The sequence below is a fragment of the Pollicipes pollicipes genome, unplaced genomic scaffold (genome assembly GCF_011947565.3).
Source record: "Pollicipes pollicipes isolate AB1234 unplaced genomic scaffold, Ppol_2.1 Scaffold_2543;HRSCAF=2982_pilon_pilon_pilon, whole genome shotgun sequence".
Lineage (NCBI taxonomy): Eukaryota > Metazoa > Arthropoda > Thecostraca > Pollicipedomorpha > Pollicipedidae > Pollicipes > Pollicipes pollicipes.
Genome location: NW_023596133.1, coordinates 469,688 through 497,240, shown reverse-complemented (window position 1 = coordinate 497,240; position 27,553 = coordinate 469,688). Strand labels below are relative to the sequence as shown.

General features: G+C 56.9%; 1 protein-coding gene and 1 pseudogene across 1 annotated transcript; both read right to left on the bottom strand.

Annotated features, from left to right (window-relative positions):
- Window positions 1-774: 774 nt before the first annotated feature.
- Window positions 775-22,676, bottom strand: LOC119097531 (protein strawberry notch homolog 1-like; annotated as a pseudogene).
- LOC119097877 (uncharacterized) lies at window positions 22,667-26,529 on the bottom strand. Its single transcript, XM_037220823.1, has 3 exons — window positions 26,464-26,529; window positions 23,193-23,283; window positions 22,667-22,896 (listed from the first exon to the last, which is right to left on the bottom strand). The coding sequence occupies exons 1-3, from the start codon at window positions 26,488-26,490 to the stop codon at window positions 22,667-22,669; spliced, it is 348 nt and encodes a 115-aa protein (XP_037076718.1). The 5' UTR covers window positions 26,491-26,529.
- Between the last annotated feature and the right edge of the window lie 1,024 nt (window positions 26,530-27,553).

Sequence of the window (27,553 nt, the reverse complement as noted above, 5' to 3'; positions counted from 1 at the left end):
CGGCACTGATGGATCCCATATCCATGCGAGGACAGCACGCGGGCGCGCAGAAATTTCCGTGATGTTTGACGCTGGTGACCCCACCCGTCACGCACGTCTATCCACGGTCCCATCATGTAGCGAAGCTAACGCAGCTGCACGGAGCTGACGCAGCTGCGTAAACCTGACACAGGCGTTATCGCGCATTTGCGTAGCTGTGTGATGCTTTCACAGGTAGACGTTAAATTCCCCTACATTGCTCTGCACTCCAGCTTCAAAAATGTGCAATGTCCCATTGCGTTCGCTAGTGTTTGACTTCGATGCTATAGCCGACTCGCACGCGTGAACTTTATTCACGACGCACGGGCCAGGCTACGACAGCGCGAATAGCCACGAGAGCGAGCTTAGAAACGTCCGACCATCTCAACGTATTCACGTGGCTGCAGCGGCGTTCGATCGGCGCGGTGATGCACGCTGCCACCAAAAACTGACGCCGCATCCCGGACCTCACAGCTCGCCTCTGAATAGTTCGCCAATGATCAGTGTCGGCGCAACACCAGCCGCGAAGCGCCGCTACACGCCGCAAGCGGAGGAAAACACGCGCCGTACCTGACGTCGAAACAACATTTTATTACAAAACCGTGGTCGTGCGCGTCAGAGGGGACGCTCTGGGATAGACGGACCGCCCGTGGGACACACTACACTGTAACAGCACGTAAATGCAACGGAATCAAAACGGTCCGGCGCGGCCAACCCCACTCTCGCGGGCGCGCCGGCAATCGCGGCCCGAAAACCAAGCAGCTTAAATAGGTACAAAGAAGTATCACTACCTAGTTAAATAGCCTGCCAGGAGAGCGCCGGCACCAGGCGCGCGGCGGCCGCGCGGCGCCGCCGCCACGCTCGAGAACAATGAACAGCTGCGTCCGTGGCGCCGGCCGGGGAGCGCGGCGGAGAGCGGCGGGCGGTACACGAGCGCGCCGGCCGCGCGATGCTTGATGAGAGGACAGCGCTGACTAGGTGACGCCGGGACCGCGGGTAAGATGCCAGCCAGCCGGCCGGTCGGGCCGACTCCCGGCCGGCTCGGGGCCATTAGTCCTGCCGGAAGGCGGCCGGGCTGCGTTAGCGGCGACCACGCGGGACCGGGAACGGGGGGTCGTGTCAACTGTCAACACACCTCGCTTCCGCAGGGGGCGGGTAGCCATTGGAGGCTACCTGGGGTAACCAGGCCCATGTGGCTGCACTCAGAGGTAAGGTAGTTCAGCGATTCGATACCTTAACGTGGCTGTTGCCAGACTCTCCCAGCTCTCCAAAACCCAGGAGCAATGGATCGCAACTTGGCTCCGATCTATGCGATCTCAACAACCTCCATTATTTCCCTTCATTTCGCAGCAGAGCCGATTCGCCTCAGTCGCGTCCACCGTCTCCCGCCTGCCTTCAGTTTTTACCTTGTCTAGATTCTCTACGAAGTGTGAGTCGGCGGCCTCCTCCAGCATCTCTACCAGACTTGGTACCACGTGATTCGGCACCACAATGCCTGCGGCGGCCGACACGGAGAGGTCAGGTCAGCCTCTCGGCCGGCGCCGGGAGGTCAACAGAGCCCGGGCAGGGTACACAGAAGCCCCGAGTGCCCGACCGGCGCCGGGTGGTCAGCAGAGCCAGGCAGAGTACAAAGAAGCCCCGAGTGCCCAACTGGCGCCGGGTGGTCAGCAGAGCCGGGCAGGGTACAAAGAAGCCCCGAGTGCCCGACCGGCGCCGGGTGGTCAGCACAGCCAGGCAGAGTACAAAGAAGCCCCGAGTGCCCGACCGGCGCCGGGCGGTCAGCAGAGCCAGGCAGAGCACAAAGAAGCCCCGAGTGCCCGACCGGCGCCGGGTGGTCAGCAGAGCCGGGCAGGGTACAAAGAAGCCCCGAGTGCCCGACCGGCGCCGCGTGGTCAGCAGAGCCGGGAAGGGTATACAGAAGCCCCGAGTGCCTGACCGGCGCCGGGAGGTCATGACATCAGAAGGCTCGTGAGCCGGGAAGGCCCAGAATGAAACACGAGGGTCACGATAGCCCGTCACGAACCGCCTGTGCCACGAATAAACTTACTGCCATGTTGCACGCGAAATGAACGACCCCATAACAGGGACTATCTCGAGCCGACTGCGGCAAAAACTCCTATCTTGCCCACCACACTGCTATCGCTCATCGGAAACATGGATTAAAGCCAATCACACGTCACGAAACTACCCTAAACTGGGTGGCACTCCACACCTCCCGCCGTCAGCGTCGCACCCCGCGGCGACCGAGCGCGGGCGGCGCCGCCGGCCGGCACTCACCCACAATCTTCAGCTGGTCGGAGCAACGCACCCTGATGACCTGCATCTTCTGCTGCGCCTGGCTCACGTTAGCAGAGGACAGCACGCCCTCCACGCGCGTCCATACGTGCAGCACCGACCCTGGCGGACAGGGGCGCGCGGCCGGTCCACACACGGCGCAGATGGGCGGCAGGCGGCGCCTAGTGAGCTCGCCGAAGCATGCGAATTTCGGCGGCACTGTCGTGGGCTGCGCACGCCGCCTGAGCGATCGCGATGTGCGTTACGTGACGGTGCAGGGCTAAGCTAGCACCCACCACGGTCGGAAGCATCACAGCCTGAGCAACCCGCTGATGACCACCACACCATCTGTTTCAGTGACACTGAGACCGCGAAACACATCCACAGTTAAGGCGAACCTCAAAACCAGCCTGCGCCCGCTCTTGAATGCGCAGCCACTTAGCCCGCTCGAGAGCAGGAGACAGACCACGTCCGTAGGCCGCCGCAAACGGGCGGGGCGAGACGAGCCGGGCCAGCCAACCGACCGAGCCCCGAGGCCGGCCCCGCCGGCGGCCGCCACTCACCTGAGAGCACGTGGTAGGTGCGCGCGCGCCGGCCCACGTCACAGTCGACGCCCACGCCGCGTCGCTTGCACACGCCCGCGCCAGTACGCGTGCGAGCAGGTGGTGACCGAGGCGTCGTACTGCTCCTGCCAGTGGCGCTCCGCCTCGTCCGGCTGCACGCGCTTGTACTTCTTCTTGATCTCGGCCAGCGTCTCCATACGGATCTGGCGGAGGTCGGACGCCGGTGAGGCGCGGACGAAGGGAGCGCCGCTCGCCTGGTACGATACAGCTGACATGCGCGCCACTGGTTCCGAAACACGAGTCTGACTCTGTCTCCCGGGTCCAGGGGAACGGGCAGCACTACTTCCCTGACTGACTGCACTTCTTGCGTGAGGGGCACGCTCGAAGCTAGCCGCCCGCCCCCAGTCACCACCGGCTGGCTCCTATGCAGCCTTCCACACACCGCACGCCTGCAGCCCACCGCACACCTGCAGCCTGCAGCCAAACCCGTACACCTGCAGCCTTCCGCATACCGCACACCTGCAGCCTTCCGCATACCGCACAACCTGCAGCCTTCCACATACCGCACACCTGCAGCCCCACCGTACACCTGCAGCCTTCCGCATACCGCACGCCTGCAGCCTTCTGCACACCGCACACCTCTAGCCCTCCGCATCCTGCGGAACACGGGCCTGACCTGCACGCCAGTGTTCGGTCGACAGGACGGTGAACAGCTGCTCGTCCTTCTTCAGCTGCTTCAGCTTGCTGCCCGGGTCGGCCAGGACGGCCAGCATCGCCGTCAGCTTGCCGTTTCCGAATCTGAACCGAGCTCAACCTGCTGCCAGCTGCACCAGAAGGGGCTCCCTGAGGGGAAGGTGTGATCACACGCGCACGCACAGCAACAAGCGCGGACGCGGGACCGGATGGCGGAAGCCACGTGACGCTGCCCTGCGGGAGAGCGAAACACGAATATTTGCCACTTTTGACTTAGTCTTCGGGCAGTTACTTAACGCTCCGACTTATCCAGACCGTCCATCCCCGATTTCGCGCTGGAATCGATTTCGTAGTGAAGCAAAGTGGGAAGCGACCGAAGTCACATACCGCTCCGGTTTGAAGCGAGCAGGCGGCCATGACATCATGCACAGCTTGGCACATCGCCAGCAAAGCCACTTTTTTCTCAAGAGATGGCACCACAAGGCAGGCTCAAAGAATCAAGTAAATGCCGGTCCGCGCCGAGCAATACTGGAGGAGAAACATTAAATGGAGGCAAGGTCGTTTGAACACTTTCTGATTGGCGTGGTTAAAACAATTCCAGTGACCTTATTCTAGCAATGCCTTTCTGTCTCATAGTAATTATTTTCTGGCATTGCCAGAATGCGAGGCACTCACGATAATTTGTCGCCAACATCACCACTTGCTCGGCATAACGATAATCTCACTCACGCACCTTTCAGTTTTGACCGGCTCCGATGAGATGTGCGCGGCCGTGCCCTCTCCCCTCCCCACCCCACCTGCCACGAGACACCCCGGTGCCTCAACAGCCGCACTCACCTGGTGAGACACGTAGAAGCCCTCGTCGCTGCCCTCCAGCTCGGCACACTTGTCCTGCGCCTCCTTCCAGCTGCAACCACGCTCCACGTGCACTGTGTGTAGCTCAGTGCGGCCGGTGCCCGTGGCGTGCTTGTGCAGGTACACACGCAGCTTGGTGCGCCGCACCGAGCCCTCCTGCGAGCCGAGATCTGCCAGGCGCCGGCCGGCCGCCGTCACCGACGTGCACCGCGCGCCGGAATGGCGCAACGACCGATAACGAGACCGCTCAGCTGCTGGCGGTCATGTTGACGTGCCGATCCAGTGAGGCCGCCAGAGATAGTGACAATTGAGGCCAGCCAGAGATGGTGACAATGAGGCCAGCAGAATGGTGACTGGTTAGCCCACAGTTCAAGCCAAAGGCATGCGATGTTGACGTTTTGATCTGAGGTTATTCTTTTGCAAGCCCACGTTCACATTTCCACAGCTGAACATTCCGAAGAACAAAAGGACCGGAACACAGGCATCTGAGGAGAACAGCAAACCCCAACATACCGCTGCCCTCCTGACTGCACTGCCGCCCCGCCCCACTGACCGAGAATGCCCATGTCGTATCTGCCCGTCTTCTTGGCCTGCGCCACGATGGCGGAGAGGGTGTCGGTGAAGTACTTGAAGAGCCGGTTCTGCAGGTCCACCGGCATGCCCAGTATCCTGTGACAGCCACAGCGGCGGTCAGCGTCCCACTTAACGACACTAACGTGCTGAACAAGCTCTAGCACTGACCGGGATGGGGAGGGGGGGGGGGAGGGGCAAAGCGAGCGCACGATTGGCAGAACAACACACAGTAATTCCAAGAACATTTAAACGAATTTGAATGGAGCATGACGACTGGGAGCGAAAGTTCTAATCCGGGTTTTGTCATGCAGAGCAGGGCCTATCAAGCAGTCACGAACGACAGAAACACAGCCGGCCACACACAGGGCAGTGCCTCCGAACACGACACGAACACGACCCGTGTGTCCTTGCGCATCACACCCAACAGCGATGTCACCAGCGCAACATGACACCGCTCACGAGCCCCCTGGGACCTCTTGAGCCGGCGCAGTCAGCGGCCTACCTGTTGAGGAATTTGCTCATGTTGTTGAAGTCCTTGTCCAGCATGTAGACGCGCTGTTCGTGGGCGATCAGACCGACTCCGACCAGCGCCCTTTTCACGTCTGCCCGGGGCACACGACAGGGTAACGTCGTCAGTGACCGTACACACGGGCACAGACGTTCCCGTAACATCCAGCATGCCATCAGTAAAATAGACCTAATTGTGCAGTCCGGGAGCTCGCTTCGACGCAGAAATTGATAGGTCAAAACGAATAGGTCAGATTTAACTCCCATTCACCACGCACGTTAGCCGCAAAAAGTAGACTCGCCAGGCGCGGTCCCTCCACATGGTGGACCCGACCCGGAACGTCCAGACAGCTGACAAAGAGTCCAATGCGGTGACAAAATGCACACTGCCCGTCCCAGCAATAGCCCAGCGCAGTGTGAAAGGGACCGAAACACCATCATATCTTGTCATATCCGTCAGGCGAAAGTCAACTGGTCCAGTTTGTCGCCATGCAGCGCTGCCTATTAATACGCGAGCCGACGCGGCGGCGGCGTACCGAGGAAGAAGTTCCCCTTGTAGTCGTCAGGTGGCGGCACGAGCGGCTGCTCGTAGCCCATGACCGTCTTCATGGTGGCCTCGAGCGCTGAGCGACCGTACTTGTTGTCTATGTTGAAGCGCGACAGGTCACGTGACTCGGTGGCGCGCCGGTCGCCGTGTGTTAGCGCACCCTGGCGGTGGAGGCGGCAGGTCACATGCCGGGTAACAGCATGACTCCAACATGACCACCGAGCAATGCCTACAAACAGACCGGGTAAGTAGGAGGCTCCGCTAAAAAACGTCCCTTCGCCCATTGCTGCTTGCAGACCGCTTCTGTCGATCACCTCGATTCATGGCACCAAGTAGATGCCATGCACAGAAGCAACCGACAGAAACGATCCGCAAGCAGCAATGGACACCGCTTGCTGAACGCCTGCGAGCTACTCGACCAGCGGCATCAAAGCCCTCCGATCCCGACGATCGTCGCCACCAACAGGAAGCAAGACGTACAACTCTGCTCGCCGGCACTCTCACGCGTGCCGCCAATTCGCTGCACCGGGCGGCGATCGCCTCGCACGCGCACGAGCGCTCCTCACGCTCACTCACCAGACTCTCGAGCCGCTTGGCGACGATCGAGGCGAAGCGGCGCTCGCCGGCCAGCTCCGAGATGAGGAACACGTACTCGGGCGCGTTGACCTGGTTACTGCGGTGGGTCCGACCTGCGGGCGAGGCAGGCCGGGGCGCCGTCAGCCGCCAGCCGTGCTGACGCACAGACACCACGGGCTCGACGCTTCCACTGTGAGTGGTTACGGGGGTCGTCCGGCAAACGCATGTGTATTTTGAAGCCCAAAATTAATTAAGGTTAAGTGAAACCATACAGCGAGCACATCTACGAGCACGCCACACACCCAGGTGGTTTGGATCTTTGTCCTTAGTTTTGAAATTCGTGAGCCAATTGCGGGCCTAGCAAATACGGTTAAGTGGCGTGACACGAGACAGGTGAGTAAAGGTACACGGTATATATATATATATATATATATATATATATATATACATATACATATATATGTATTTTGCTTGAGTCCCCCTCAGTCCCTTCACTTCAGTGCCCACGCGTCCACTCCGTCCCGCCGCCAGCCCGCGCCCACGCCACAGGCCAGAGGTCCCGACTCACCGAACTGCTGTATGGCCCGGTCGGCGCTCCACGGCAGCTCGAGCGTGATATGCACCCGGCGCCGCTGGTTCTTGACGCGCCGGTCACTCTGCAGCGAGATGCCCGATGAGGCGGCCTCCGAGATGATAGCGATGTCCTTCTCTCCGTCCATGAAGCGCCGCTTCTCGGTCAGATTGAGCGTCTCCAGCGGGATGTCCTGTTCCGAACGCGACTCGTACGCGATCTGGCCGTCGTCGTTCTGCACCACGCGCCCCTTCCGCCCGGTCATCTGGCGGCGACAGCAGCGTCAGGGGCAGCAGCGACATCAGGGACTGCAGCAGCGTTAAGGGATGCAGCAGCGTCAGGAGCTGTAGCAGCGTGAGGGGCTGCAGCAGCGTCAGGGGCGCCAGAGACGTCAGAGGCGTCCGGGGCTGCAGCAGCGTCAGGGGCGTCAGTGGGGATAACAGTACGTAATCGGCAGTCCGCTCGTCGACTGCGTGGCGTCACGAGGCGTTCACGATGGAGAGCAAACCCTTGGCGGTAGTAGCTACGAAAATAGCCACCCTACGCCCCCAACAAACGCCCCTATCTGCTTTCAACACCCCACATCTCACACAATGATTTCGCTTATGGAATCTTTCACTTCACGTCGCCAGTCCCCGTCTCGTATCCTTACATATGTACACCCCAATATAATGCCCAGACTCGGCACGTCCACAAGGGCCACACACTGACAGGTATTTCCGTACTGCGGCATACCTCCACAGGCCAATGCCGAACCCCGTTCGTAACCACCCCCGCCCCGGCCCCAATCCTAGCCCCAGCCCCAGCCCCAGCCCCAGCCCCCCGCCCCAGCCCCAGTCCTAGTCCTAGTCCCAGTCCCAGTCCCAGTCCTAGTCCCAGCTCCAGCCCCACCTCAGCCACGTTCTCGGGGCCGCCCAGCTGGTCAATGAGCTCGTCCAGCGTGTTGGCCGGCAGCCGGTCGCCCAGCTTCTCCATCTTGCTCAGCAGCTCGTCCTTCATGAGGCAGGCCATCTCGACGGCCGAGCGGCTGGGCGGGTGATACTCGCCGTCGGCCGCCCGGTTGCCAACCGTCATGTAGGCGAACTTGTCCTTGGGCGGCGGCTTCTTCGGCTTGGCCGCCTTCCGCTTCCGACCGCCACCCCACTCTGCCGTGTAAATGGAAGTCAGACTGCGGGGTCTGAGGTCAGACTGCGGGGGCATAGGTCGGGCTGTGGGGTCGGAGGTCAGACCGTGGGGGCACAGGCCAGACTGCGGGGGCATAGGTCAGACTGCAGGGTCACAGGCCAGACAGCGATGGCGGAGTGCGTGGGACTGCGGGGCCACAGGGAGGTCATACCACTGCACCCAGGATAATCACAATGTCGGGGCAGGTCACCCCGTGATGTCCGAGCGAGGATGGACTTCAGGGTCATGGGGAGCATTCTCGTAGGGTCAGGTACGGTCAGGCTGCCAAACCAGGGACAGGTCAGGCATCCAGGTAGGATGGATCAGACTGCGCGGAGCCAAGAGCAGCCTGTCGAATCAGTGGGACATCAGACTGTAGTCAAGGTCAGTAACGGCCTTGGTCGGTCGGACGTACCCCTCTGAGGTCAAGAAGAGGTCGGAGCGGCCCCGAGCCGGCCGCACACAATACTCAGCAGGATCCCGGGTCAGAGCTCAGGGATAGGAGGACCTCGGAGCAGCCTGCCCCAGCAGTCAGTCCCTGGTCGGTAGGAAATGATTGAGACTTTCGGTATTCTGGGACGCTTTGACTTATCGTCATGCAGCGCTCCTCGTGAGGAAGGGTCGAAGGTAAGCACGTGTCAGGGATGACCTGAGCACGTCAGCCGCCACCCTCACAGGGGTTCCGCCGCATATGGAGACCAGGGGAAGGACTATATTATAGGCTACCCACTGCGATGTGCATCGGGTAGGTTTAGTGGTGCAAACCCCCCAAATATGTGGGGGTTTGTTGACGCGGGCTCAATCATCCAATCCCAATGATTGAGTTTCAAATGATTTTGTAGGTTCACGACCGAGGACCACGAGAACAAACGCTGGAGACATTCTGAAAAACAGCAAACACGCCAAGCACACCACGTAAAACAGAAAGCTGCAGACACAGCCGGGCGCGCTGACGTTCTGCTGCAGACATCGGACCTTGCGCGGTAAAACAACAACACGAGCTGAATCAGTGGACGCAAAGTCCGTGTCTGACCTCAGATTGTAGGGGCGGTGCCCAAGCCTCCCCCCCCCCCCCCCCCCTCCACCCGACCGCAAAACCGCCAACCGCCACTCCTGCATCAGCCACACGGCCACTATTTACCTAGCACGCAAGACAGGCAAGATGGTTACGGCAGACGATGACCAGAGCAGTAACGGCACTGGCTACGCAGGTCCACTGGGTCGTCGATTCATTCCAATCAGGCGCAACGGGGAGAGCCGTGGCAGCATTGCCACAGCGGCACCAGAGGACGACGGAGTAAATCAGGGACTGCGTCGGCTGCGGCTGCAACCGCTCACCTTCCTCGTCGTCGGTCATGTCTGCGGACTGGACGTCCGAGTCGCTGTCCTCGGCCTCCCCCTCCTCCTCGTCCTCGTCGTCCGACGAGCCTGAGGACGGGTCACAAGGGTCACGGGTCACATGGGCCGCGGGTCTGCGCTCAATCTCAGCACCGCACGTCGAGCGGCGGGGTGAGGGCACAAAACCGCGTGCGGAGGTTCAACACAACGCCCCAAACCCGGGCGAAGCCACGGCCAACGCCCAGGGTACCCGCATTCCAACGGAGAGTTGGTGGGACGCGCTATAGACTAGCCAGAAACCCAGCACTGATTTCAAGTCGTGTGACTCGAACAGAAATTAGCTGTCTGGATACACCGGCAAAGGCAGTACGATAAACAGCGAACCAAACCGCAGCAATGCCGGGAGAGCGAGGGCTGTCCGCGGTTTTCTGGCATTTCATCACGCCTCAGCTGCTCCGCAGCGCCCCATTCCGCCGCGAATGGGGCGCTGCGGCCGCCATCCGCGCCACCCGGCTGCTTACGAGGACCGAGCTGCTGTGTGCCATCCATCGTTCAACCACACAGACGCCAATACGCTTCAACAAATGGGGTCATCGATCCGCATGCCGCCCTGTAGTCATAGTCCAACGCGCCGAGCCGTATTGACTCACCGGACATTTTGTAGTCGGAGTCGGCGCCGCGTCCGCTGCCGTTGTTGCGCCGGCCGTTCCTGGAGACGTCCGAGTCGGACTCGGAGCCGCTCGACGCTCCCTTGTACCGCTTGATGGCCTTGCGGGCGGCCTGGCGCACTGTGGGGCACGGCACGGCCGTCAAGGGTTCGGCGCGGTACGGAACGTCGAGGGCTCGGCATGGCAGGTCTGTCAAGGGCACGACACGGCACCGCCGTCAACGGCACGGCACGGCACGGCACGTCCGTCAGGAGCGCGGCACGGTACGCACGTCAGGAGTACAGCTCAGCACGCACGTCAGGAACACGGCGAGTCCGTTAGAAAGGGACGAGTCCACCAGAAGAGGGCGTGTCACGCAACTCGAGGCGTGTCGCAATCAAGGGCACGCGGCTACGCGGAGCGTACGACCGCGTCACGTGGCGTTGCCAATGCTGACAATACTTTGACACTTTGACGTTGGAGGACTTGTTCAAACCGGCTTTATTTGGCAAACCTATGTGTTAACTGGCCACAATAAGACACAGCTGTTCTCACACAAAATTTTTGATCATGTGTCTTACAGGTGTCAAGGGTGATCATGAAGCTATCATGAAGTATCTGAAGGTGTCAAAAATTTGCGTGGTAGCTGAAACTTAAAGTGCACGTGAAATTCGATGCTTGCTGATTTCAACAGTGGGAATCAGAAGGCAGACCACATATCTCTTCAGGTAGAGTAACTTGGTAGAGTAACACTGAGCCATGGTAGTTTCATGAGACCATAGTCTCTTCAAGTGAGCCTTTTGACCATTAGCTCTGCAAAGTAACTCACGACAACGGGAAAGAAGTGAGCAAAACCCCCACCAACAAACCACGCTCGCTCGCCACCGCAGCGCCGCCGGCTCGTCACCTGGCTTGCGTTTCCCGGAGCTGCCGCCGCTGCTGCCGGCCGAGGGAGCGGCCGCCTCGCTCTTCATCTCGTCCAGGATCTGCTGGAACTCTGGCGACGGCTTGTCCGGCTTGAGGCCGAGCAGGCGGTTGATGCGGTCCCGGTCCGGCGCCGGGAAGTGCTTCTCAATCAGCGACTGGATCACACCCCTGCCGAGCGCACCGGGTCAGCGGTGGTGAGGTCACGAGGTCAGGCGCCGGGAAGTGCTTCTCAATCAGCGACTGGATCACACCCCTGCCGAGCGCACCGGGTCGGCGGTCGTGAGGTCACGAGGTCAGGGGTCAGGCGGCAGAGCACACGGCCAGGAGATTCCCCACGTGGGAGCGTTGGAGGACTAGGAAAGGCGGGGTCAAGAGCCACAACCCCATGTAAGGGCATCGTGGGCCACAGGATCACCAGAACACGACAGGAACGCCACGTGACAGGCAAATATAGCGGTTTCCGGCAGCGCCAATCTCGAAATTGAAATCGCCAAGCCTTGAAATCTGCACAAATGACGCAAATAGAGAACACCAGTGCGTTCAAACAGCTCCAGGTATTGACTCGAGCACGAATCGACTATATGTTGCAAATCAGTTGCATGATCAGTGACGGAGTACCTGCAAATCCATATCACAGAACTGGCCAGAACAGCTTTTCCTTCTAGTACGATTTTACACGTGACTCCCACACCGTACATAGCGCACGGTAAGCTTAACAGGCCGGCCGCCTGGCGACTTCGCCTGACGACCTGCCCGGCCATCGTCACTGCTTGCGGCGCTCACTTGGCCGTGGAGACGAAGTCGGTGAGCTCGCCCTCGTCCCGCTCCAGCTGCTCGAGCGTGCGCGCCTCGCCGGTCGACTGCATACCGATCACCACGCACTTGCCCATCTTGATCGCGTTGCTGTCAGGTCCCAAGCAGGTGTGAGCGGCGAGTGAGTGACGACACGCCAGACAACGGCAGCACCGGTGCCGAGACAACGGCAGCATCGGTGCCGGTGTGAGCGGCGAGTGTGACGACACGCCACACAACGGCAACAACAGCCGTTCCAGGCGCGAGCGTCGCGTAGCCCGCCGCGGGCGCCGACAGGGACGAGCGGTTCACGGCGAGGGCCAGGGGTGGCACGCGGATGCAGGCGTCTGTTCGCGTGGGCGGCAATGACGAAAGAACCACATATGCATGTGGCGTGCGTGATTTCGCAAGCGCTTGTTCCAGCGCAAGATTATGCGCATCGCCAACAGGTCGGGCTTGGATCTAAGGCATTGGGATGCACCTTCACAGAAACCTTCGCATGGTTGTGAAGCAATTTTCGGACGCAACGGACGGTCCAGCTGATAACGTCACGACGTTGACACCAATCATAGCACGACTGTCAAAACTGGCCTGACCGCGACCCCGCTACTCTGACCGCGACACCATTGGCCTGCACCGACATCACTCACCTGGCCGTGTTGACGACGTGCTTGACCTTGGCGCCGATACAGAGGTACTTGAAGAAGCGCTGGTGGGCCGACCAGAACTGGCCCCACATCGACTTCTTGAGGGTCTTCTCGGCGTCGATCAGCTCAGCGGCGCGCTGGAACTTCTCGCGCGCCTCCACCCACTGCCGGCGCGGGGTGCCACGTCAGACGACAGGCCATCCCAGGAGTCAACGATGGGTGATGGAATTTACATCCACGCCCAGGACTTCTGTGGTACAAGTTCAACGAATCATGATTATCCATCAGTATGCTTGCTGAGTGCTAAAGAAGAGTATCCATATCCAAAAAACTACATTTTCATACGCCTGCGCTTTTAACCAAAAAACTACCAACAAAAACATGGTCCTGGGGGTGACATACTGCCTTGCTTCTGGCCAACCGTGTCCGGGACACCCCCCCGTCACATCAGCCGCCTGCCACCAGGCCCAGACAGCGTCCGTGCCGCGGTGTACGGAGGCCTCGCCCGGATCGCCAGGTCCTGGGCGGCGACGCGGACGCACCGCCGCCAACGCCGCCATCAAACCGACGTGACAAAGAAGGTCACCGGCAGGCCCGCCGCCACCCACGGGCAAAGGGCGCCTCCCCGCGCCTGGCCCGCCTCACGTACCAGCTGCACCGACTCGTCGTACATCTTGGTGAATTCGGGCGTCAGCATCACCTCGTCGATGCGGAAGGAGGTGCCGTGGAAGCTGAGCTGGCGCGCCATGTACGAGCCGCGCAGCTTCATGTCCATGGCCACGATCTCCATGGCGCCCACGCCCCTGCCGGCCCGGCGGCGTCACGGTCAGGGGCACATTCGGAGTCGTGATCACATTCAGGGCCAGGGTGACATTGAGGGTCAGTGTCACATTCGGAGTCGTGATCACATTTCAGGGCCAGGGGTGACATTGAGGGTCAGTGTCACATTCAGCGCCAGTGTCACATTCAGCGCCAGTGTCACATTCAGTGTCAGTGTCACATTCAGTGTCAGTGTCACATTGTGTCAGTGTCACATTCAGTGTCAGTGTCACATTCAGCGTCAGTGTCACATTCACGGTCAGTGCCACATTCAGGGTCAGCGTCGCATTCAGGGTCGGTGTCACATTCGAGATCAGAGACGTCACCACCAAAGCAGGGGGCACCGCGCCGGGTCGAGGCGCGAAGCCCCGGAACCTCGCTACCCGCCTTGCAGGCCGATCGGGTTGTCCTGCAACACGTCACCTCGCGGCATGCTGTGATCTAGCCAAGCTCCACGCTCGTGACGTACCGCTTCTCCACGGCCGATATGAAGTCGCTGAAGGCGGCGAACGGCGTGCCTTCGCCCCAGATGCCGAGCCGCACCATGTACGCCATGTTCTTGGGCTCGGAGGCGCCCGTGGCCGAGGCGTACACCACGCGCGCCTTCGGCAGCTGCTTCTGCAGCTCCAGCACCGTCAGGCCCGTCTTAGTCGGCTTGGACGAGCCGACCGGACACAGGTTCTTGGCGCGGTGGCACTCGTCGAACACAATCTGGTGCGGGCTCGGTCAAGGAAACGACGGTACGTGCGCTGCCGCCGACACCACGACGGCTGGGACGGCGGGTCGTGCCAGTGAATCCCGCCCACAAAGCCAGCAATCCTAGTGTGTGGGGTGTCGACAGTGTAGTGTAGTAGTAGTAGCAATTGGAGCTTTAAAGCGCTTCGGCTTTCGGCTTTTTCGGCCACATAACGCCCAACTGATGGCGTAGTGGTTAACGCGTCTACGTGCGTCTGTAATATCTGAGATACCGAGTTGGATTCCCCGCGGTGCCCGCCCTTCTTGCCAGAGTGAGAGGCAGGCGACGCCGTATAGCCTCAGCAGGCGAGTGCGTCGTAAAACCCCAAAGACCAATCCTGGCGTGTGCAGAATCGCGCTACCGAACACGGTGCGAGGCGCAAGGGCAATGCTGGACATCAAAGTGAGCTCTGACGACAGGTTACCCTCACCCACAACTTCCTCTACAAACAACCCAATTAAGTTAGCTAGGCAAAGGGCAGTTCAAAAAATCAAAAAATCAAAACACCAAAACATCTCCACTCAAAGCACCACCAATGGTCACACACCAGACATGGTTCTCATGAAACAGCATGTCAAAACGCCGACCAGAAGCGAGAACGCTCCCACTTGCCAGCCGTAGTACACGGTGCTGTAATGCAGCGCCGTCAGCAAAAGGCACGGCTGTCCTCTGTCCCACGCGCACCCCGTGCCGGCAAGGATACGAGACCGTCAAAGTCCTCCCCGCACCAGTTGAGCAGCTGCTTCAAGCGCGTCTTGTACTTGCCGCCGACTGTCGACGACTCGCCAATGAGGGAGGAGTAGGTGGAGTAGATGACGCCCTTCTTGATGTCGCCGTTCACCGGCGAGTTGATCTTTGCGTACTTCAGCTGGAAGGGGTCTGCATTCAGTGGGGAAAATCTTTAGGGGGGGGGGGGGATTCAGTGGGAAATAGGTCCGGAATCAGTGGGGACAAATCCGCTTCAGAGTTAAAAAGCCAACGAAGTACGCAGCTCGGGTACGTGAATAAGCGGCCAATCAATTGCTGTTAGGCAGCCAACGTCAACCTAAAAAACGCACACACACACATTCATGTGACCAAATAGTCCAAACATCTAGTAAATGTGCGAACCGTCGCAGGTTGCTTGTGAGTTCACATCCTTGTAATTCCCTTATAGCAGATTGGTGTGGTTGGTGTGTGGTTCCCGTTTCAACTTCGCACCTGGTTCTGAGCATCAGACTCAACAGCCAGCTCGCACGGCTCTGCCCCCCCCCCCCCCCCCCATGACCACCCCGCTCGAGCGAGACGGCCACGAGCGCGCTCGTGATTACGGCGACGGCCCCGCAGCCGACGCACCTTATTCAGCGAGTGCACGGAGATCCTGCCGGCGCCGATGTCCCCCAGGTCACGCTCCGAGTCGTACTTGAGGTCGTTGGAGACCGACACCCATATGGCCTTCTTGCGGCCCTTCAGGTAGTTCTCGTAGATGAGGCCGGCGATGGTACGGCCCTTGCCCACGCCGGCGCCGTCACCTACGGCAAAGGGGAGGAGGGGGTCAGACGACCGCACGCGTCGCAGGGCCGCAGACAGGAGTCTGGCGCGCCGGTGTTCTCAGGACTGGCGGCGACGGCACAGCGACCGGCTAGACACCGTTGCCACACACCCCACCGTGAAGTGCCGCGTGGCTTACGACGACCGTGCCAGATCTGCCAGACCTCGCGCTGGGTGAGCTTCTATCTCCTCGACTACTTGTCAGCGTTGTCCGATGAACCAGAACTCCAAAAACGGCAGCGGTAAGTCCGCGCACCACACCGTCGCCAGCTAAAAGCCACACAAAAGCGACTCATGTGCTAGCCCCACGGGCGGGCCAGGCAACCAACCCAGTGACACAGAACGAGGGCATCGACCACCGCGCAGTCCCAACCGCACTCAGCAGAGGCTGAGGATGCCCGGACGACACCGAACGACATCGGAACCAGCGGCGGCGCTCACCGATCAGGAAGCCGGCGCGGCAGCCATCCTTGAGGAACTGCGAGTGCTGCTGGCACGTGTAGGTGATGGCCTCCAGCTGCAGGGCGGACAGCTTGCCCTGGCTGATGACCTCCTCGGGGAAGGAGAGATCGTACCACACGTCCGTGGGCGCCACGCTGGCTAGCGACGCGGTCTCCACCACCGGGTCCGGGTGCTTGCGGCCTAGTTTCACTGGCGGGGGGGGCGGGGCGCGATCAGGGGCGGGGCGCGGTCGGGGGCGGGGTGCGATCGGGGACGGAACGTGGTCAGGGAGGGAGCGCGGTCAGGGACGGGGCACATTAAGGGCGGAGCGCGATCAGAGGCGGGGCGGACGGTGCGCGACGGAGGGCCCGACGGGGCCAGACGCCGTGCACGGAGAGAGGGGGGGGGGGGGGGGGCGAGGGAGAGGGGCCGCGAAGGATAGACCGGCTTCAACAACGTGAGTGTGTTTACTGCTGAGTTCACCGTTCAACAGGTAAATGTGAACACCACCACCCGTCGAAGGACAGGTGGTGGTGTTTGAATTCAAGCGCAAACGATGACGGATGAACCGTACGTGTCGGATGTATTCGCAACTTAAGGCAGAAACAGTTAAAAGCGGCCGTGCGCGTCAGATGCATGCGCTTATATGTGTCTGCTGAGCTGTTTCAAGTAGTCGACACTTCACTTCAATACCGCAGAGCAGCTTTGATGGCATAAAAATAGCCAAGCAAGTGGCAAGGAGTGCTCGCGTTTCGACACAGGACAGTTGTGAACTATACTTGACTAAAGGTGGCTTACATTTGCTGGGCATGTAGTCGGCGTATGTCTCCGCCACACCCATGTCCTCGTCATCTTCCTCACCGGCCTCGTCCTCCTGTGGCATCCCCATCTGAGGACAACCAGTGAGACTGGCACCTACTGTCGCATAGAGCTCGCAACGGGAGATGGACTTCACCGACATCATGATCATATCCTTGAGACATCTCCCAGGGTTTAAGAAAGCAAAAGCCGAAATAGCATGCATCCGCACCCACAACGACGACACGTACCAGATACAGTGAGGGGTCCTGTGTACTGCAGAAAAAACGATGCGTGGGAATGTTCCACCGAGAAACCACGCGGGACACCACGGAGAGAGAGATCTGACCAGGAAGTAGACTTTCAGGTGCGTTTCTTGACACTTGAAAACGCGAAAGTGAGACATCGGCGTATCACGAATGCAAGACTGACTGACTAACCCAGCATCAACGCGTCAATCGACAGGTTCAGGTAGGCAAGGGCGCGCCAGCTGGCACAGCGACGAAGCGGGGCCTCACACCAGTCACAACGGCACAGCCGCGGGCAGCGTTAGGAACCGAGCAAACAGTTAGACATCCATCTGAACATCAAGCTGGAGGACGCCATGCCAGCATCAGACAGCCAAGCACTACAGTTATTCCACCGGCCTCCGTCGGCGCGAGCTCAAGCCACGGCCTGTTCCCGGACGGTCTCTGTCCACCGGAGCCCGCGGGCGGCAGTCGGGCCCTCCGGGTGCGCACAGCTCGGGGCGGCTGCGGGGAAGTCACGGGGCGCAGCCGACGGCTGGCCCCTGCGGGCGCCGCCGCAGCTGACTGCGGCTGGTGCGCCGCGCTCTAGCCTGACCAGCCACGGTAGAGCGCCAACACCCCCTAACGCCACTGTCTGCCGGCACTTGACTAAGGCAAGTAAGGAAATTGTCCTTTGTTGGATTCCTGGCCATAGTGGTATTGAGGGAAACGAACTGGCTGACGCTGCAGCGAAGCGAGCGGCGCTGGCACCGTGTACACGTGCGTTTCCACCTCCTGCACGGGGCTTTTACCCGGCCATTAGAACATATATTCACAAGTGGCGACGTAGTTTGGATACGATGCCAAACAACAAGCTCTATGCCATAAAACTTAAGCTGGAGCACTGGCACTTCTGCTTTCGCCGGTCTAGACGAGAAGAAATAACACTTGGTGTGCTGCGCATTGGCCACAACCATGCGACTCACGGGTACACCCTGTGTGACAGAGACCCAAGTGTTCCAGTTGAGGTGCTCCCCTAACCGCACACCATGTGATGAGCTCGTGTCCGCATTGCGACGACGAGCGTCCGCGCTGCTTTTGGAAGGTGTGCTTCAACGTTTCGATGTCGCGACGTTACGGGCAAACACTGTGCTTTCCTGAGAGCTGCTGGTTTTTCAGCCATAGACAAACACGGTTCGATAGGATACACGTCGCTACGGGTGCCAAGTGGCCGTAGATGTCAGCGCGCCCCGAAAGCGGCGTTCCACCGGGCCCCAAAACCTCGATTATCATTACCTGACGGCATCTATTTGGCCGTCGATATCCTAGTACATTTTTGGCGTGGATGCCGCTCGGGGCGGCCGTGCGCTGACCCGGCCGAGACGTGGGAATGTCAGGTTAGCTTAGGTGCAAACGTTAGTGGGGCGCTATTCCGATCGTCCGGATTGTCGAGTGACGCGGGTATTTGTAAGTACCGCTGTGGTTGCTGACACTGTTACACCGCGGTAGAAACTGGGACCGGTTGGCGCCCGCTGTGCTGAGATCGAAACGACACATCAAGCTGGCAAAGACGTCAAGAGCCAAACTAAAGCCGAAGCTGTGGCATCCGTGGCCGGTTAGGGGGGGGGGGCACCTCCACTCCCGTCCGTGATCGCTCAGTGACAGCCGGTGGCGGGGCGCCCTCCCCAGCCGCTCGTTGGCAACACACATTTGCGAGCGTGCAGCGACGTTAGTACCAACCCTAAGCAACATCAGCTCACAAACCATCTGCATAACCCGTCAAGCCTCGTACGTTTAGTCAACGACAGGCTAATGCCAAGCAGGCGAACAACAACCAAGCGGCGACATCGTGATGCACGAGAGGCAAACACGGCGACGGGTGAGGGCGCGACGTGCAGGGTCGATCTGGCCAACAGGGCGGGGTGAGCCGACGGGCGGCGGCGCCGCAGCGGCGCTCCGCCCGGGCGCGGCACACACCCCGACGCTTACCATCGGCGGACTGGCCCCCGGTGGGAACATTCCCGGGAAGCCGGCGGCCATTGGAGGAGGCATCTATAACGGCCAGACACCATAACCGTCAGCCGGGGCCGTCGGCCAAGCGGCGACACAGCTCGCGCGCTACCGGCGCACACGCCACAGCCCGCATCAGTCGGCGCCGATCCAGTACACCTACAACGCTCGCTACGCCGCAGGGCGCTAAGGCGCGGCCAGAGCACTCCCCACCGACTGGAAGCTAAGGTCGTCTGAGTTATGGCCCCGACGGCCCGCTGACTATCAGCGGCGCGGAACCGCACGCGGTCCCGGCCCGGCGCCTCAGCGTCGCCGCACGCACCTTGTAGTCGTTCATCCACATGTTGGGCGGCATCTTCTGGCTCATGCCCATCTGCTGGAGCAGCAACTGCTGGATCTGGCCCAGGCTCATGGGCGGCAGGCCCATCTGGGCCATCTGCGCGGCCATCGTTTGCACCAGCATCGGGTTCATCATGGCGGCGGCGCTCATCGCCTGAGGGCGGATACGAGAGACGGCATCACAGCGACGCGGGGCCAAGAGCGCCCGTGGGGAGGCGGGCGGACACGGGAGGCGGCGAACGGAAGTATCGCAAACTGAGCCTCAGCAAGTGATCGTACAGTACGGCTTGTATGCCAACAACACAGTACAGCTCGTGTAGCCAACAAATTGGCCCAGTTCCAAACGTGTGCGGAGGGGGTATTCGGAGTCGTTTAAAAGTTAGCCAGCTTGACTGATCGAACGCGCCTGAATGCTTTACTCTCAAGCAGTGCACGGATCAAAGAAACAATGCATCCATGAATATTTTTGCTAAATCACCCTGAAATATGGGTGCAAGGGTCAAGGTCGAGTTTACAACAGTACTTTAACCAAATAAACAATAATTACCACCTAGCTCGTCGTATAACGGTTGTTTCTGCACTACTGAAGCGCTAAGTTGATAACGGAGACCGTGAAGGCTCATGCTTGAAAAGGAGTGTCTCAAATTTGTATGGGGCTTTGAATTAAAATAGCCATCTCATTCAAGAGAGAGAGAGAGATGGAGATTTATTCGGTACAGTTCACAGCCCTGACCTTCTTAAGAACTAAAACCCGCTAGTTTCTGAGCTACGCGTCAGCAAAGACGTGCAGACTGTCTCCGAGGCTATTTCAAGGTCACCCAAGCATCTATGCCGCCCAAAACGTCATTCAATTCTTGCCATTCCGTTAGCCATGCGGCAGTCATGGCCAATAGAAGTAACGTTGTCGAGTCGTTTATACCTGGCGTTCGTGAGTACGTTTCCCAAATGTGACGGCTGTCAATTGGCTTTTAACCACTGCTGTGTAAAGTACCATGTCGTAACCGAAAAAAATGACACATTGGGGAGCATCTTTACTAAACAGGAATTGTGTTGTATGCAGCAGTCTTTTCCACTTGAAAACATACCAATGGTTCTAAGTGAGCTTATTTCATCACATCTGATACTTGCTTCCATGTCTTGATATGTGGAACATTCCCTTTAAACAAAACACAAAACCAGTGTGGGCGGTAGTGTAGCTAGCAATGGGCGGTAGATAAATATGTTAGTTCAAATGGGCTGTAACATGGCAATCACATCCACAGTTTAACTCACCAACAGTTGATCATCATATAGCTGCTTGAGGACAAATGCAGACATGCACAGGTTATATCATCAGCTACCTTTCACATAAAATTCAATGCCAATATTTTTCGATGGTAAGGTCACCTAGGAACACCAGCTTTTCTGCCATCAACCATTCACACCCTAGCATCTCTGATGACTTGTCTCATTTCTGATATTACTGTAGATTCACAAAGGAAAGGAAACATTTCAAAAGTGCAGTAAAACACTGCACCAAGGCTCACTCCAACGCCACTATTAGAAAAGTGATGCCTCAACTCACCAAAAAGAAGCAACACGCTACTGACAAAGCGAAGTATCACGGAAAAGCCCAAAGAGAACACATCAGCGCCGGTAACTGCTAAGATAAGCACGCCTATAAAACCAGACCACGCCGCAGCACCGCAACACACCACCACCACCAGCATCTCCTTCCATTCACATCTGCAGGCCGCGCGCGAGCTGTCCTCGCCCGGGCGGCGTCAGCGGCCGCGCCGGCGCCGGCCGCCGTCTCCACTCACCGAGTTCGGTTTGACGGCCACCTTCATACGCGGCCCCGAGGCGCCCGGCGGGGCCGGAGGCATGATCATGCCGCCGGGCGCCAGCCGGGACAGACTGCCCGACATCAGCGCTGGAGAACACGGAGAGGTCACGCGGTCAGACTCACAGACCGCCCAACATCAGCGCTGGAGAACACGGAGAGGTCACGCCGTCAGACTCATAAACTGCCCGACATCAGCGCTGGAGAACACGGAGAGGTCACGCCGTCAAACTCATAAACTGCCCGACATCAGCGCTGGAGGACACGGAGAGGTCACGCCGTCAGACTTGGCAGACTGCCCATGTCTCCCTGCAGAACACAGAGGTCGCCTGAGCAGACTTAACAAACTATTTTGAAACAAACCACAGAAACCACAGCTGCAGAACACAGTCACAAGGTCAGACTGGGCAAGCTTCCCTACGTCAGGGTTACAGAGCAGACATGATGAGGTCAGCCTCACAGACTACCTGACGTCACGGCAATTGAATGCAGACTTTACACAGCTAGAAACCCCAGGCTGCCTGGCACCAGAGCACCACAATAAAAGGGTGTCCTATTTCAAACAAAGTACTGAAATTGACAGAACTGTATCTGCGGGAGGCTGGTTTTACCAATTTTATCGGCTGCAATGCCGGGAAACTGTATTGTTGCGAAAGGTACTGCATGACTGTCAGTGCTATGACAATGCTCTGTGGGCCAGGATTTTATTTAGCAATTACAAAGAAAATGGTGGGGATGAGGCTGAAGTCACCCAGCCTGAGCGGCTGGATAGACAGGCATCCCCTGCCAATTGCATTGCTAGAGCAGCAGTGCATACTGCTCCAACTGCTGCACTGGTCATCCCTGTCACTCCCACCACTGCACCAGCAATCCTTCCCACTCCCACTAATGCCCCAGCAATCCGTCACTTCCAGCACTGCACCAGCAATTCCTCCCACTCCCACCACTGCACCAGCAATCCCTCCCACCCCCACTAACGCCCCAGCAATCCGTCACTCCCACTACTGCACCAGCAATCCCTCCCACTCCCACCACTGTGCCAGTAATCCCTGTCACTCCCACCACTGCACAGCAATTTCTGACACCTACACAGCTGCACCCGCCAATGCCGCCCAGCGCATCGCCGCAGCAGCGCTGCGCCGCGCCCACTCACACTGCTGCAGCATGCCGGCCGGGTTGACGTGCGGCGGCTGCGGCTCCTCCGTCTTGATCACCTGGAAGCCGGCGTCGCTGCTCTGAGCGTCTGCCTTGGTCAGCAGGCCGCCCGGATCAGACGGTCGATCTTCGACTGGCGCTGTGAGGAGCCCGGCTCGGGCTTGACGGTCAGGCTGGAGCTGGAGCTGGAGCTGGAGCCCGAGCCGGAGCCGCCCGCCACGCCGGACGAGTCCATGGCGGACGAGAGCAGGTCGGAGGGGAGGCCGGGTCGGCCGTTGGTGGCCGGGCCGGAGGAGTCGCTCACGTCTGTGATGTTTTTGCCACCGCCTGGGGGTGAAAGCCACAGCCAGTGGTGAGAGGTGTCAGATGAGGTAAGCTTCCCAGTCAAAGAAAGGGGCCTAAGCCAAGTACTGCTGACAGCCCAAATCCAAAAGGATGGACAGGTCTGATGAGGCATCTGCAATGGCAATGATTACTGCGTTGCTAGCCATGGTATAACAGTAAACATAAGCACCACTCTGGTAAACATCCCGACCCATCCCCACAAACAACAGCATGAGTCATGCAGGTGATACAGACTTTTCATTATGATCACTCACATGCACATATTGCAAAATACCCACCTGGCACTTCTGTTTCATCTGGATCCCAGTCAGAGTCCTCAGATGATACAGAGCCATCTGACTCCTCTTTGTACTTGGGCATCCCCTTTGCCTGCAAATATAAAGCCAATACCATGTCACCCAGCACCTGTCACAAAGCTCAAGCCCTGGTTGGAGTGTACCAGCAGTGTCTTATAGATGACTGGGGCTTTGAGGCATGCAGGCTGTCCAAATCATCCATTACATATTGCCAACCAGTGATATGATGCAAGATATACAACAAAAAATCACAACATCAATAGTCTGGACCATATATACTATATGTATGGCATTACAAGTGTGGCTAGCATGCATCAATGGAGTTTTACAGCACACAGAGATGCTGAGGCTTCATCATGTTGTCTCCCTCTAAACCCAGGCAAAAAGAACAGGCACAGCACGCAATCAAGCCACATACCTCTGGTGTCCCAGATGCATAGCTGCCCGACCACTACACTTCTGATGCTCGACTAGTGCAGCTGAGCCAGCAATACTAGTAGTGCTGTTTCACAAAGCATGATCCACCAAGCATGTTCTGCCAAATTATGACTAGCTGTATTAGGTTCTGTGACTTAATTACTCCCAAGATCTAATCATCAGATCACAGAGGTTAGAAGGACAATATCATCCATTTTTCTCCCCAGGATGCACAAAATGGCCCCACTGCATGACAACATCAGTGTTTATCACAAACATCTGAATCCTGAAAATAATTTTTCACTTTTTGAGTCTGCACTGATGGTACAGAATATCACATATTTGCTTATATACACCATATCATTGTTTATATATTTATTGTTCTCTCTTAAAAAAACAATAACCCTAAATACGTAACTCCATGGTGTGCAATTGAGCATGTGCCACATTAAACAACATTTCTGCCATGATTGTCAACAAATACAAAAGAGCACTCATAATATTTGCATTGGAACACTGGAAAGCCAGCATGAGAAGCTTGTTTCTACCCGGTATCTTCCCTCAATGTTTCCACATTTACCAGGTTTGCCCCCTAAAACACCATAGGATTTAATAGCCTGCATGCAAGCATGCCAAAAATTGCTGCACAACTCTAAAACTCACCAAATGTTGTTGGCAACTGCAAAGTAATGTAATTGGGGGTTCCAGATGCCTACCCTAACCTGGCAAAGAAGTGCCTGGTGACACAATATGCTAAGCTCATCAAAAACAAAGCTGGCTGGAATTGTCTTGTGGAGTTTAGCGTGGGGTCTCATAATGACATCATTGATCTAACCAAACAATCAAAACTTATGTTGGTATCAACATCAGTCAAACTGATTGCATAATACACTTGAGAAATTAGTTGAGATTAACTAGCATTGTGTAGTGGTATTCCACAAAACCTGGGAATTTAATTTTCTCCCATGCATTTGAATATAAGCAATTGAATAACAATTGAATATAAACATTAAAAAATTTGAAATTCATATGTACACAATGTCATGTTCAAATAATATAGCTTATTCACTCAGATGCAATAATTGAATGATACAAGGTTACAGGCCTGCATATCACCATTTGCATTAACTATGAGAATGGTGCTGAACTTAACAATGTAGTAAATGTGTGCACAATCTCTCCCTCATGTCTACTCTGCTATCAATAAGATCTCTTATTTGGAATAATCCAGAATACAGGTACTGCAAGTTATAGTGAAGTTTTTCACATGCTTCAGCCAAAATAAATGTCATACACAAATTCATGGAGCATAATGCTGTACAAAATAATAACCAGAATGCTTGCACTAGTAGCTAGCAAGGTTCCTGCTTCAACAAAGGATGACCAACAAACCAATCAAATTTAAGTTATTAAATGATGGCAAAAACTGATAATGCTTGAGCTTTCTTATACCATAATATCAATAATACAAGCTGAATTTCAAATACTACATAAAAGATGCACACATTTATTAAAACACCAGAATCACAGTCATCAGAAGCAAAACCAGAGCAAGTAGTTTGCTTTCCCAGACAACTGGAATATGCCTGCAATGTCTCATTACTTGGCACATCTAGGCCTCTAAACATGAGCAATGTGTGACAAATAATGTAACAACATGCAGCACCCAACATGCAACATGTACCATGTAAAAATGTGACAACACATGCATCAATGTCCCATAGAACTGTTGAATAAGCAGCCAGATTTTCAAAAATCAAAAGAAAAATAAAACAAAGTAAAGTCTCTAGTTTCTTGCAAGTCTTAAGGAAAACACATCACTAAGCCTAGGTAAAATTAGGAAGTTATGATAAAGACATGGCAGGTCTGAGAGTTTCAAAGAAGCCTGCCATTTGTCCAGTGTGAGGTACTTCAGGTACCTGACCTGTTCTGTAACTTTTTTTTATAAACCTGAAGGTCTTTCAAGGCAATGCATGATTAATCTGGCTATGTGGAATATATGCACAATTCATATCTTATATTTTACTCCAATGACATCATGAGCTATTGCTATGCATAGGCTAAAGCAGAAAACATGACCTGACCACACCAGTAATACACTTGAATGTAAACAAGAACTTTCATCCATGCAAGATTGCCAAAAATCATTAAATGGCATCTAAAATAACCACACTGACATGTGGCAGCCCAACTCCAGGCTAATCAATCTCAGTTAAGATTGCTCTTGGATAGTAAAAATACTGAGAAATACCTGAGGTGCAAAAGAGCCTGCTGCTCTGGTGGTCAGGTGTCCAGCTCTCTACCCAAGTGAGCTGCAGTCTGAAGCTGAAGTCCAACCCATCATATGCCAGAACTTGTGACTTAATAAATCAAGCATCCTTAGCACCAAACAATGCATGCAACAGGGTGGCCTTGTCATATGCATATTGCTACTAAAAAATTGTCACATTCTCCACTCACACCCAACCCTGTTAAATCGACGCAAGGCTGTCTAGCACCGACGCGTGCTGGCAAATCCCCAATGCAACCCACACTGCGCCACAATCGTCTATCGTCCCCGATAAATCGACCAATGATGACATGCACCACGACGTCATGCTGAAATACCGGCTTCTCATAAACCTACGTCACCATAAATTTGATTTCAGCTGTCAAATCTAGTCACAGGTCATTTAAAGACGCCAATTACTGTCGGCATAGTCATCATGGTGCGCCACTCACCACGCTGCCCCGGTATCGAAATACTCAGATAGCACGGAAATCTATGGAATGGCGTCCAATTCATCGCGAACATTATCATTTATTCAACTGGCTAACGTCAACGAGCATTACTTACAGGGCGTTTCGATCTGGAAGAGGACATCGCCGCGAAGGACCGACGCGACACCCCACCGCTTTTTTCCTCCTCTCCGAACTGCGTTTCCCGCCATCTGGTGGCGCCATCTCCAAACATTGGCTGTACGGTACAGATTCATTCAGGCGTTACTGGTGAGGAGAGCCCACCAGGGTAACTCGCGTAAACAGAAACATCGTCTCCTCCGTCAGTGGTAAAATTTCCACAACCGTATGTTGAAAAAATGTAACAGAACGTACATCGTTACTTGTACCGGCGCGTGCACAACCACATGCGTGATCGATATAAATTGAATTAATGCGCTCGAGGTGACCGGAAAAAGCGCTGTGGCCAATTGAAAAACGAACCCGAAAGTAATTCCCTACATCATCACTCTGACTGGCATATTTTCCAGCTGACTCCGTGTGGAGGCGAACACCTTCGAGCGACCCACCACACAGAAGAAATGCAAACGAACGTTGATTGAAAACGTGTTCTCCGAAAACCGTATGCAAAACACACCAATGACAATGACGTGAAAACTGCCTAATGAACAAGCGATCAGGCGTGTTGCATCACAGCCTGCGCAACGTCACGAACGCGCACCAGATACCGCCACAGACGTACGCACACAAAACGCCACTGCTCCGATCACTCATATTTGAATTCATTCTGTTTTGAATAGCCGAATCGAATTTCAGTAAATTCGGTCACTCAATCTCCGCTGTCCAGCGGGACCGCGAACACCGTGTTGACCACGAGGAAGGCCGGCTGGCCGCCGGGCACCGGCTGCAGGCCTATCTCCGCTGCCGGCCCGCCAGCCAGAGCGTCAGTCACGGCCCGCAGGCGGCGCTGCAGTGCCGGCAAGGTGGCCGGCCGCACCGGCATGCCCAGCAGCTGCTCGGCAGGCTCGCCGGTGAGTAGCGCCTCGACGGCAGGCGCGCCGCCGCCGCCCAGCTGCAGCGGCAGCACCAGCACCAGCGCCATCTGCTCGCCGCAGTAGGCGCAGAAGTGCGCCGGCTCCAGCGCCGGCGTGAAGCGCATCGGCGGTAGAGCGGCGCCCACGTACTGCGTGCGGCAGCGCGGACCGCGG